This window comes from Leptopilina heterotoma, unplaced genomic scaffold (assembly GCF_015476425.1).
Source record: "Leptopilina heterotoma isolate Lh14 unplaced genomic scaffold, ASM1547642v1 Lhet_32, whole genome shotgun sequence".
NCBI classification, from domain to species: Eukaryota; Metazoa; Arthropoda; class Insecta; order Hymenoptera; family Figitidae; genus Leptopilina; species Leptopilina heterotoma.
This window is the reverse complement of record NW_025111017.1, coordinates 1,147,862-1,160,814: the sequence shown is the minus strand read 5'-3', so window position 1 is coordinate 1,160,814 and position 12,953 is coordinate 1,147,862. Positions and strand designations below refer to the sequence as shown.

The following is a 12,953-nucleotide window of genomic DNA, read 5'->3' as shown; positions in this document are numbered from 1 at the left end:
ACAACAATATAATTTTTCAAAATTTCGAATCTTCGTGGACCGACTGTACAAAGACCGACTCTACAACAATATAATTTTTCAAAATTTCGAATCTTCATGGACCGACTGTACAAAGACCGACTCTACAACAATATAATTTTTCAAAATTTCGAATCTTCATGGACCGACTGTACAAAGACCGACTCTACAACAATATAATTTTTCAAAATTTCGAATCATCATGGACCGACTGTACAAAGACCGACTCTACAACAATATAGTTTTTCAAAATTTCGAATCTTCGTGGACCGACTGTACAAAGACCGACTCTACAACAATATAATTTTTCAAAATTTCGAATCTTCATGGACCGACTGTACAAAGACCGACTCTACAACAATATAATTTTTCAAAATTTCGAATCTTCATGGACCGACTGTACAAAGACCGACTCTACAACAATATAATTTTTTAAAATTTCGAATCATCATGGACCGACTGTACAAAGACCGACTCTACAACAATATAGTTTTTCAAAATTTCGAATCTTCGTGGACCGACTGTACAAAGACCGACTCTACAACAATATAATTTTTCAAAATTTCGAATCTTCATGGACCGACTGTACAAAGACCGACTCTACAACAATATAATTTTTCAAAATTTCGAATCTTCGTGGACCGACTGTACAAAGACCGACTCTACAACAATATAATTTTTTAAAATTTCGAATCATCATGGACCGACTGTACAAAGACCGACTCTACAACAATATAGTTTTTCAAAATTTCGAATCTTCGTGGACCGACTGTACAAAGACCGACTCTACAACAATATAATTTTTCAAAATTTCGAATCTTCATGGACCGACTGTACAAAGACCGACTCTACAACAATATAATTTTTCAAAATTTCGAATCTTCGTGGACCGACTGTACAAAGACCGACTCTACAACAATATAATTTTTCAAAATTTCGAATCTTCATGGACCGACTGTACAAAGACCGACTATACAACAATATAATTTTTCAAAATTTCGAATCTTCATGGACCGACTGTACAAAGACCGACTCTACAACAATATAATTTTTCAAAATTTCGAATCTTCATGGACCGACTGTACATTAATATAGATTTTAATATTTTGAATCTTCATGAACCAAATGTTCAAAGACCGACAATACAACAATATAATTTTTCAAGATTTCGAATCTTTAAAGACCAATTCAAATCTTTTTGACACAACATTATAAAGACTATTTTAATTTGTATGTATAAACTATTATTGTATGAAATTATATTTGTTACATTGCGAAATATGGAATAATTTTTTATTCGTCAAAAATGACTGAACATTAAAGATAACGTGTTGAATTAAATATTTGTGTTTTAAACTCGTGGCGCTCTTTTTTTGAGGATGGCTTCAAGTCTTTTTGTTTTTTCTCTGTTGGTTTTCGTTTTCTTGTTGTTGTAGGCTCAATATCCTTTTCTAATGTTGCTGATAATTCTATAAATTTATTGTATTTTAACTTTTTATGTTTTTACAATTTACAGCATCAAAAAGTTTTTTAGTTTTATATAAATACTTTAAGGGCTATCCAAATATTACGTCACACTATTTTTGACCATTTTTTACCCTCTCTACCCCTTTTCACACTCTAGTATGTACATTAACGCCATTTTTTCTTATTCGTGTCACAAATTGCTTGATTCCCTATCCCCTCAGAATGTGATATGTGATTTTGTCTTTAAATTGTGTAATACAAAATTTCCAATCTTTTTAATACGTTTTGAAATACATATTGTGATTATATGAAACTCCTCAAAAACTTTTTGATAATGCGTAAAATTTGTTATATTTTTTCAACAAGCGTTTCAATATTGGAAATATTAAATATTTTATATTAAATTATCACAATTTTATCAATATTTAAATAGGTTTAACTTTTTATCGCATACCAGTAATTTCTAGCAAGTCTTTTAATTGATTTTGATGTTCACGTGTAACGACTGTTTTCAAAAACTCTTCTAAATCAATTCTATATTTAATAATCAAAATATATTAATTACATAAATAATAAGGTAAGTTACTATAATATTAATAATGATAATAATAATAATAATAATTATAATAATAATAACGTTAGTTATGTTAGTAATATTGTAATGATAGGATGTAAAAAAAATTCTTTAGTTTCCTTACTTTTTATCAATCAATTCTTTTTGACAATAAAGAATATGAGCGTCGTTGGTAATAGAAGTTTTCGACTCTCTACGTCTAATGGAATAACCTTTCAAAACTCTTAAGTACTGTAAATCTTCGGAAGCAATGTAGGCCGCCATTTTTGCTATTATCATTGATTAATAATGATTTGTTTGATTTGTAAGTTGTGATTTTATTTTAATTATTTTTTTATATTGTATAACATAACTTAAATTTTTTAATTTTGAATGCTTATAGTAATATACGAATAGAAATAATTATATCCCCACTGCTGTTTTGAATTTTCATTGGATATTTTAAAAAAACTTTCGTACAATATGAAGTCTATACGAATACTAAATAATAATGAACAATACATTTAAATCGCTGAAAAATTTTCGATTATTTCTTTTTGTCTATAAATAACTCAGAACTTACTTAAGAAAGCATACATATGCGGATGATTGCCTCCTAATTCGTCAAATGCGTTTTTATGAAATGATTCTACTGCATTGTTTGTTCTTTGGCTACAATCACAAACACATAGCACAGATGCTAGAGGAATCCACTGATTCTTGACATAATCGAGAAAGGTTTTAATATCTTTGAAATTTTGTATATCATCCTTGCATACTTTTTCTATCAATTCTAAACCTTCTGAAAATCGAGTATCAGGTGCTAACGCAAGGTTCATCACCATCCATAGTACAGTTTTTGGAGCCTTTTTACGAATTAAACCTAGTTTTTTCCAATACCTTAACAATGCCTAAATAATAATTTATAATTTTAGAATAATTTCATGTTGTAAAATATTATTACAATTTTCAAAACAATAAAATTATCTCATTGTTTCTGATGGAAAGAGATTTGGTATTGTCAATGAAATCTTTCGTATCGAAAACTGAGTGTTAAATTTTCTTAAAACAATTAAATTAACAAATGGAAAAAATACATTTGTTACTTTTAAAAAAAAGTAATCAATAAAACTTTTTTTTAACCTAAAAAAATATAAAAATGATTTAAATGATTTATGTATGCAGAATAATTATAACCTGGCAGAAATGAAACCAGCATGCTTTAACTGTGATCTCCTTTGAAATGCTGTTGGTTATTGACTTTTGTATAGCGGTCTCGAAATCTGACATGATTTCTATCAAATTCTCTTTCAATTTGTGAGCTAGATTCAAAATCTTTTTCCATACGGCAGTGTATAACAGTAAGGTTTTTCGTGTCATTAAAACCCATAATGAACAAAAATTCTAAAAAATTTAAAAAATATTGATATTGACAGTATAATTATATTTAAATAAACATTTTATTAATTTGTTTAAAAATGTTGGTTTATTTTCATATATACTCACTGTACCCCGATTTTGGATATGAACAGTGTATAATTGATAAATTGACATTTGACGTGGAGAAACCTATAATTCATTATTACAATAATAAATGTAAATTTTAATTTTTTTAATATATAGAATATAATATTTACATTTAAGATATATTAATAAATTAATATATATTAAATAATATTATTTAGATTAATTGTTTTGTTATATATTTTTACCGAAAAAGTTGCATCGATATCAACTTTCTTTGTGTCACACGAATTTAATAACGATATCATTAAATCCGATCCAAATATTGCAGCTGCCGATCCATCGTTTACTTCGACAATGCCACGAAACAAGCTTTTAGTCGGTTCGAAATTATTTTTTAACACATTCTCAAAATCTGTCAAGTATTTTGGAATATTTGGTAATTTATTTTCACTTCTACGAAATATCGAGGATCTCATAGAATTAAAATTTAAGGATGATCCAATTTCCGGTGGTTGTCTATACATTAACGAATTCGAAAATAATGCGCTTTTAGAAAATCTTTCGAAAATTTACTGTACATTTTGATGCACGCTTTTTCTCATATATTATAAAACAAGAAATAATAATATAATATATTATATAATATATTATATACATTATAATATATATATAATATATTATATAATATATTATTATTATTATATTATATTATTATATTATATTATTATAATATAATATATTATATATTATATATTTATAATATCAGAAAAAAATTTACTAAAATTGAAAAACTTACTTAGAAACAATGGAATTGAACAAGTTTTTTGGTTTCAAAGGAGTGTTTTCGCTTTCTTTTAAAATTACATTTTTTAATTTTGATACTTTTTGCGCATTTACATCTGCTTCGTGATTGTGACCTTTTGTAATTTCTACTAATTGGATTCATTATTTTCCTTTGTTGTACCAAGACAACCGTAAGTATCATAATTGACACAGCGAAAGGTAGAAAATTCTGATGTATCGTCATTCTTTTTCGATTTTTTATGATAATAGAAACCACGATAAAAGTATTTTGATGAATTCTTGCGTTCACCTTCTTCCTTTTCCATTTGTCTTTAATAAAAATGATAATGATAATAATAAATTTTACAAAACATTTTGTAATTTGTAATTGAATAATTTTACCTTATTCTTATAGATACAAATTTAAAAAAATTGTATTTCTCTTCTTATTTTGTAATATATTCAAAAAAATACTGGTATTAATTTGATATAAGAATAAATAATGTGAAATGCTGATATTCACACTGTCTATTGTTTTATTATTTTCAATTTGTATATTACTATATTCACATATAAACACAAGTTGTCAAATCATCACGACAATTTGTAATATTATTATATTACAAATATACTGTGCGCTTTATTGGAAAATTGAGAAATGGAAGAGTTAAATGGTGAAAGAAAAGGGACTTCAAAATATTTCGCTGATGGGTTCTTTTATCATAAAATGAAAAGCAAGGAAGAATCAGACAAAAATAAAAAGGAGAAAATCATTTATCGATGTGCAACACGGGCAAGTACTTCCTGTACTGCTACAGCAGAAGAAGATGAAAGTACTAAGGAAGTAAAATTTTTCGGATGTCATATTGATAAACCAGTAGCTCATGGAGCAACTTTGTGTCGATTGAAAGAAAAAATGTTACTCATGGCTGAAAACACGTCTTTACCTTTGCGATCTATTTACGATCAAGTTCTCGAAGAGTGAGCAAAATTAATTATTAATTAAAGTTGAAATATGCAATAACAAATTTTAAATTTCGATTATTTTATTTTACTTATTATGAAATAATTTTATTTATAAAACTTTTTTTAATTTAATTTAATTAAAAATTTTAATTGAATTTAAATATTAATTAGTAATTTTCTTTACGCAGCCAATTAGAAGAAATAAAGAAATTGGTTAATTTTGAATCAATCAAAACTATGATGAGCAGGAAAAGAAATATAAATGCGGGACAAATTCCGGAAACAATGGAAGGCTTTGCAGAGAGTTTAGAAAATAATATTTTTTTAAAAGGTTATTACCAAGAAACTATAACTGTGGGTGAATCGTGTGCAACGATATTTATGTCTAATCTAATGAGTACATTTTTGCGAGAAAACACATTTTCCACTGGATACATTGAAGACTCGATTCGTGTAAGATTTAAATTACTTAAATATTTAAAAAAAACAAAGTAAATTATTAAATAAAATTTTAAAAAAATTAATATAAAATTTGAAATACAAATTATAATTAATTAAATCTTGCAGCTTCCTTCCATGAAACATGATTTTTCGCATCTTTACACTGTGAGTGTGAAAAAAAATGAGAGCAAAATAGATCCGGTGAATAAATTAAAAATTTAATATTTAATTCTTTGCCCTACTGATGCAGTTATTTAATTTTAATTTTATGTAAATTTAATTTCGAAGATTTATACGCCAATATGGATTTTGATGTCTGATAGGAGTTTACAATTATATGATGCGGTTTGGTGTAAAATTAGAGAATTAATACCATCGTTGAAAGTTGAGCAAATCAAATGCGGTTTTAAAGAAAACTCTGTAAATGCTATTCATCAAAATTTGAAAGAATCAATTCTTCAAGGAACTTGGCATCATTATATAATAGTAATAATTAATTGTTTAAAAAGTACTGCATTTTTCAGATTAATGCAAATTTGCAGGAAACTTACAACCCTTTTAATTACAAACTTGGATTAAAAATTTGAATTTGAATATCTTTGTTCAATGTTCAGATCGCATTATATTATTTATATTATTATTTAGTATTTTTTCTTTTTTTAATTTTTACTCATATAATAGGAATTATTGGCTGAGTGGAAATCACTGAAAATTCCAGATAATTGCATAAGTGTTTTTTGGATGGCATTAGGACTACCACTACTCCCATTATCACATTTTGAAGATGGAATTCATATTATTCAAACTGAGGCTGATAAAATAGCACTTCAAGAACCACTGGTGAATTCATATATGACATACTTAAGAACGAATTGGACACAATTGGCAGAATCAGTCAACTCTTTCCATTGCAACCAGAAAATGGATCCATTCGAAGCAACATTTTTTACTTATTTTTTTTTTTTTTTTTTATTGTATATACTCCTGCCCTATTGGCCTTACGCACTTCGACAAGAGTCCCCGAGAAATACTTTTTTGGATTAAGCATAACCATTCTACTTTAGAAATTTTTCTATATATATATTAACCTAATTTTGCGTCTACAGCCGACTTTATTAGGAGTACTCGCATTACGCCTGGACCACCAGTCAATGGGTTTTCTCGCCAGAGAAGAGGGAAACTGTAGAAAACCTCTCTGAGTACAACCGGTTTATCGACAGTCGAGTTCTAATGGTGTGTACCGGACAATAATCGACGGTGCACATCATTATACCTCGACGTCAAACCTCCCGCTCAGATTGTCTCACGTGCCGGAAAAATACCAAGCCAAGTGGGCGCGAACCAAGGGTACTTATACCCTTGGTCCTTAAACGACCACCAACGCCAGGCATCTATCCGACTGAGCCAATCTGTCGGTTATTTTTTACTTATTTACTTTCATCAATAAGTCAAGTGTCAGACCCTGATATTTTAAAATTAATCAGTGAGTTGGTTTCATTATCTATTGAAACTTATAAATTTATTTCTTTGTGTTCTGAAGGTTAATGTTAAGTAACACTTTCAATTTAAAAAAACAGCTACGTAATCGACTTTTCACTTAACAGAATTTTCATTTGCTTAAACTTTATTTAGTTAAATTCTAATCTACCTAACATAATTCACGAATTAACTAATAATATATTTTTAAGTTTGAAAACTTAAAAAAATTTTATTTTTTACGTAAATTGACTTTATTGTTTCTCAGAAATAATTGTAAAATTAATGAAACGCGAAGATAAAAAATTAACTAAAGTGAAAGATGGAAAAAAATTAAAGCAAAGTAAAATGTTAAAATGGACCCTAGATTCGCATATAATCGAATGTCAAGAGAAACTGATAGTAAAACACTTGACATTAAAGAATTTTTTACTGAATGTCATAAATTGTAATCGGCGTCTGGCTTACCAAAATCTATTGTTTCAAATGAGTAAGCAACAATAACCGTCGTAAAGTTATAAATCAAATCAAAATTTTATTTTTATAATTATTTTTAAAATGTTTTAGGAATTGATAATGAAGAGAACAAGTTGTTATCTGATTCTTCATTGTTGAAAAAGAATGAAAATACACCAGGTTTTTACTCATTATATATAAATAATTTATAGAATTATTTTTAATTAGTACTAAATAATAAATATATTTATTGATAAACATATAAAAAATATAGAATCTGTGTCAGAAAATCTACGTGCTCTTTTACCTGGCGAAATCACAGAACCTTCAAATTCATGCTCAGAACAAAGAGATGGAAATTTAACATATCCACTACTAGGTAACGTACTAAATATAATTTTGCTGTGTAGTGTGTACAAACAAGTGTATTCTTACTAATTGTAATAAGTGAAATACTTATTACTTGTTAGGGGAGACTGGGGCGAAAAGTTAAATTGTGAAAACAGTTAAAATTCATTATCTTTCGAACGGAAATAGTTAGAGCATTTCAATTTTAATTATAGAAGAGTGTTATCACCCTAAATAAATGTGCGGAGTTATGTGACATTCTGCTAATTTTTGTGGTGTCCATATTTAAATTCTTTTTCACCCTACTTTTGAAAATTTTTTCCTAAAAGAAAATTTTAACTTTTAAGTATATTTTTTGCATTTATTCTCACCGCGATTTTTTTACTTCATTATTAGGGTCCCCTGAAGAGATACCTAAAGGTATTTGCTAAATATCTTTAGTCAGATTTTTATATTTGTTGTTAAAGCAAGAAACGCACCCTGGGGCGAAATGATAAATCATTCACGTTCAATAAACTACTTGTTTACGTATAGTTTAACTTATCTACTACTTAACACCTATCAGAAAATAGTTTCAGTAGGCTAGAAATAGAATTTAGTTAAAGTTTATTTTATTTAGATAAAGTTAAAAGAAACAAAATTTTCAAAGAAGGACAAAACATGTATTTTATGCGAAAATATCAGAAACTTTTTTATTGAAAGTTGTAGGGGAAAAGTTGACCTACAATATTGATGTATAAATATTTGCATCTAAGCGGATTATATTGTCTAAAAATCATTTATGCAAAATTTAACTTTTCGCCCCAGTATCCCCTAATCAGTAAATTTAATCTATTAAATAAGTAGAATTTCACTGATTGTCTAAATCACTAACACTGTTATTACAATTTATAGATTTTGATGAGCTCATTGAAATAGGTGAGAAATACTATTAAGTAATTATTAAATTATTACATATAATTTTTTATGTTTATCTAATTAAAAAATACAATTATTTTATTAAAGGGCTTAATCAAGAATTGGAGAATGATTTATCTTCAAATATTGAAGAAGAGCAATTTCCTCCAGGTATTAAATAAAATTGCAATTATACAAATTAGATACAAGTAAAAGAAAAACAATAGAAATAATAAAACATGAAAAGTAACAATGTGAACGAATAACTTTAAAGTTGTACATTTGTACCCTTTTTGTGACGATTTTACACTAAAATAATTTATCTTTATAAAATATAATTCTTATGCACTTGTTATATAGATGCAGATAAAGGAGTCAGTATTGCAGTTGAGGAAGATCCTACCAAAAATGGTTTATTACAAAGTTCGAAATCAAAACCATCACCTACACTACCAACATTAAAAGAAAACAAGTTAGCAAACAAAACAAAAACACCTATTAAAACATCTACTAATGTTCAAAAGGCACCACAACGAATTTTGAGACCAAAAAGAGGACGACCAATTGATAAACCCAAAGCAAAAGACCCAGCAAAAGACAAATCTCAGCCGCCTATAAAAAAAGGACGCAGAGCGATTAATAATTAGTGTTGTGATTAATGATTAGTGTTAATGAGTTGATACAATAAATTAAATATTTTGCATTTAGAAAAAAACTTGTCTACATTATTAATTCTAAATCAAAATTATAAAAATAACACATTTAAACTAATAGTCATCAGTACCATAAACAAATAAAAGAATTAAAATTTCTAAAAATTACATTGTTGAAGAGTCGGTCTTTGTCCAGTCGGTCCATGAAGATTCAAAATATTGAAAAATTATATTGTTGTAGAGTCGATCTTTGTAGAGTCGGTCCATAAAGATTCAAAATTTTTAAAAATTATATTGTTTTATAGTCGGTCTTTGTACAGTCAGTCCACGAAGATTCGGAATTTTGAAAAATTATATTGTTGTATAGTCGGTCTTTGTACAGTCGGTACAGTCGAAATTTTGAAAAATTATATTGTTGTAGAGTCGGTCTTTGTAGAGTCGGTCCATGAAGATTCGAAATTTTGAAAAATTATATTGTTGTATAGTCGGTCTTTGTACAGTCGGTCCATGAAAATTCGAAATTTTGAAAAATTATATTGTTGTAGAGTCGGTCTTTGTACAGTCGGTCCATGAAGATTCGAAATTTTGATAAATTATATTGTTGTAGAGTCGGTCTTTGTACAGTCGGTCCATGAAGATTCGAAATTTTGAAAAACTATATTGTTGTAGAGTCGGTCTTTGTACAGTCGGTCCATGATGATTCGAAATTTTGAAAAATTATATTGTTGTAGAGTCGGTCTTTGTACAGTCGGTCCACGAAGATTCGAAATTTTGAAAAACTATATTGTTGTAGAGTCGGTCTTTGTACAGTCGGTCCATGATGATTCGAAATTTTGAAAAATTATATTGTTGTAGAGTCGGTCTTTGTACAGTCGGTCCATGAAGATTCGAAATTTTGAAAAACTATATTGTTGTAGAGTCGGTCTTTGTACAGTCGGTCCATGAAGATTCGAAATTTTGATAAATTATATTGTTGTAGAGTCGGTCTTTGTACAGTCGGTCCATGAAAATTCGAAATTTTGAAAAATTATATTGTTGTATAGTCGGTCTTTGTACAGTCGGTCCATGAAGATTCGAAATTTTGAAAAATTATATTGTTGTATAGTCGGTCTTTGTACAGTCGGTCCATGAAGATTCGAAATTTTGAAAAATTATATTGTTGTAGAGTCGGTCTTTGTACAGTCGGTCCATGAAGATTCGAAATTTTGAAAAATTATATTGTTGAAGAGTCGGTCTTTGTCCAGTCGGTCCATGAAGATTCTAAATTTTGATAAATTATATTGTTGTAGAGTCGGTCTTTGTACAGTCGGTCCATGAAGATTCGAAATTTTGAAAAACTATATTGTTGTAGAGTCGGTCTTTGTACAGTCGGTCCATGAAGATTCGAAATTTTGATAAATTATATTGTTGTAGAGTCGGTCTTTGTACAGTCGGTCCATGAAAATTCGAAATTTTGAAAAATTATATTGTTGTATAGTCGGTCTTTGTACAGTCGGTCCATGAAGATTCGAAATTTTGAAAAATTATATTGTTGTATAGTCGGTCTTTGTACAGTCGGTCCATGAAGATTCGAAATTTTGAAAAATTATATTGTTGTAGAGTCGGTCTTTGTACAGTCGGTCCATGAAGATTCGAAATTTTGAAAAATTATATTGTTGTAGAGTCGGTCTTTGTACAGTCGGTCCACGAAGATTCGAAATTTTGAAAAATTATATTGTTGTAGAGTCGGTCTTTGTACAGTCGGTCCATAAAGATTCAAAAGATTGAAAATTTCTAAAGATTATATTGTTGTACAGTCGGTCTTTGTACAGTTGGTCCATGAAAATTTAAAATATTAAAAAATTATATAGGTGTAGAGTCGGTCTTTGTACAATCGGTCCATGAAGTGTCGGTCAGTTGAATATTTAATTTCTTTAGAGTTGAATACCTTGTAATCAGTTACTTTTTGTATAATCGGTCTATAGGTAATAATTATTATTAGCGAATTTTACTTTGTACAATAGGAAATGTACAGTCAGTCTTTGTTTAATTGGAAAAGGTGGAATTGAAGCCCTGCCGTTCGTAGAATTGTGAAAAATAAAAAAGTTGCGAAAAAAATTTATTAAAAAAATTTTTTTTTGATGTTAATTCTTGTCCCTCGTTTTTGCGTCATGGTCTGGCCTTTTTATAAAATTGTATTATTTACATAAAAATCAAATCGAAACTTTACTCAATATTAGTAAAACGCAACAACAAACTCTCCTAAGTAAATTAATAAGAGAGAAACTAATTTAAGAATTAATTGTTTTGTTTTTTAGACATTAAAAGCACTAAACTTGCATAAGGAATCACAGAATCGTCATGGTCTGGCCTTCACATATGTACTTCCCAATAAAATTAATAATTATTTATATTTTACGTCAATTAAAGTGTAGTAGTATTAGATCAGTGAATATAAATGACGTAAATATTAAACAGAATGAAAATCGCTAATAAATTGTTTAAAAAATCATTTTTTCTTGAGCGTCATGGTCTGACCTTCTTGTCATGGTACGGCTTTTCTGTATTGAACAGCGTGTAACAACAGAGTGAATCAATAATTGTTAAACAATTGTAATTTGTAAAATAACATACAGATAATTATTATTTAATTTGCCTGTAAATATAACAGGTGCTTTCATTTTACCATAGCTGGATGGTATTGCCGCAAAGTATATACACCTATATATAAAAATTATTTGTTTAAAAAATAGAAAAATTATAAATATTTTGTCCGGCCCACCACTGATATTTCATTGATAAACACTAAATTTGAAGATTCTATATTGACTTTTACTCAATTTGAATAAAAAATTAGTAATAGTAATAACTAAATCGTGCGCTACGTGGAGAATCACCCATATGTTAACAGAAATTACCTCATATTCTTTAAGTGCTTCGTGTTCACCTAACACGAAGTTCACCCTCGGTCTTCTGTTTTATCCCCGCCACCTGGACCAATGGATAAATGTTTTTCAACAATGTGTTTTCATTTGCAGGTAAAAATATTTTTTCTTTGCATTAATTTCATTCAATAAATTTTAATACATGACTTTTCGATTTAATTTTTACAAATTAAACTTATTGTCATTGTACACCTTTTAAGGTCTTTACTTTTAATTTTCTTAACCTTCTTATACACCTATTACATAAATTGATTTCATGGTCATAGTTTAAAAATTTAAACTGAAAACATTTTTTAAAAATGGAAAAAAATGCAAAAAAACTATAACTAAATAAAAACATATCTACGGACTTATGTGCTAAGCCTCTGACGGAAAGGAAAAATATTCCTTATTTACGGAAATTCTTAAGTGAGATATGCAGCGAATGGGGGATAAAATGTGATGCTGTTGTAACTAATGGAGGAGCCAATATTAAAGGCGCTGTAAAAGAAGAGTTTAGCTCAT

The 12,953-nt window shown here is 28.2% G+C and overlaps 2 protein-coding genes across 2 annotated transcripts; one reads left to right on the top strand and one right to left on the bottom strand.

The window, feature by feature from the left end:
• Positions 1-1,103: 1,103 nt before the first annotated feature.
• LOC122504814 lies at positions 1,104-4,091 on the bottom strand. Its single transcript, XM_043616075.1, has 5 exons — positions 3,751-4,091; positions 3,236-3,607; positions 2,622-2,949; positions 2,184-2,328; positions 1,104-2,019 (listed from the first exon to the last, which is right to left on the bottom strand). Exons 2-5 carry the CDS (start codon positions 3,416-3,418, stop codon positions 1,929-1,931), a joined length of 747 nt encoding a protein of 248 aa, XP_043472010.1. The 5' UTR covers positions 3,419-3,607; positions 3,751-4,091; the 3' UTR covers positions 1,104-1,928.
• A 1,402-nt stretch (positions 4,092-5,493) lies between these two features.
• LOC122504831 lies at positions 5,494-6,643 on the top strand. Its single transcript, XM_043616100.1, has 2 exons — positions 5,494-5,707; positions 5,822-6,643. The coding sequence occupies exons 1-2, from the start codon at positions 5,495-5,497 to the stop codon at positions 5,915-5,917; spliced, it is 309 nt and encodes a 102-aa protein (XP_043472035.1). The 5' UTR covers position 5,494; the 3' UTR covers positions 5,918-6,643.
• Positions 6,644-12,953: the final 6,310 nt, after the last annotated feature.

Bases quoted from the DNA above. Each gene is read 5' to 3' on its own strand.
- LOC122504814 (XM_043616075.1), bottom strand. From the start codon at position 3,418: ATGACACGAAAAACCTTACTGTTATACACTGCCGTATGGAAAAAGATT. The intron at 2,950-3,235 runs GTTATAATTATT...ATTATTATTTAG, and splicing joins GCTGGTTTCATTTCTGCCAG to GCATTGTTAAGGTATTGGAA. The intron at 2,020-2,183 runs GTAAGGAAACTA...TATTAAATATAG, and splicing joins AAAGAATTGATTGATAAAAA to AATTGATTTAGAAGAGTTTT.
- LOC122504831 (XM_043616100.1), top strand. From the start codon at position 5,495: ATGAGCAGGAAAAGAAATATAAATGCGGGACAAATTCCGGAAACAATG. The intron at 5,708-5,821 runs GTAAGATTTAAA...TAAATCTTGCAG, and splicing joins ACATTGAAGACTCGATTCGT to CTTCCTTCCATGAAACATGA.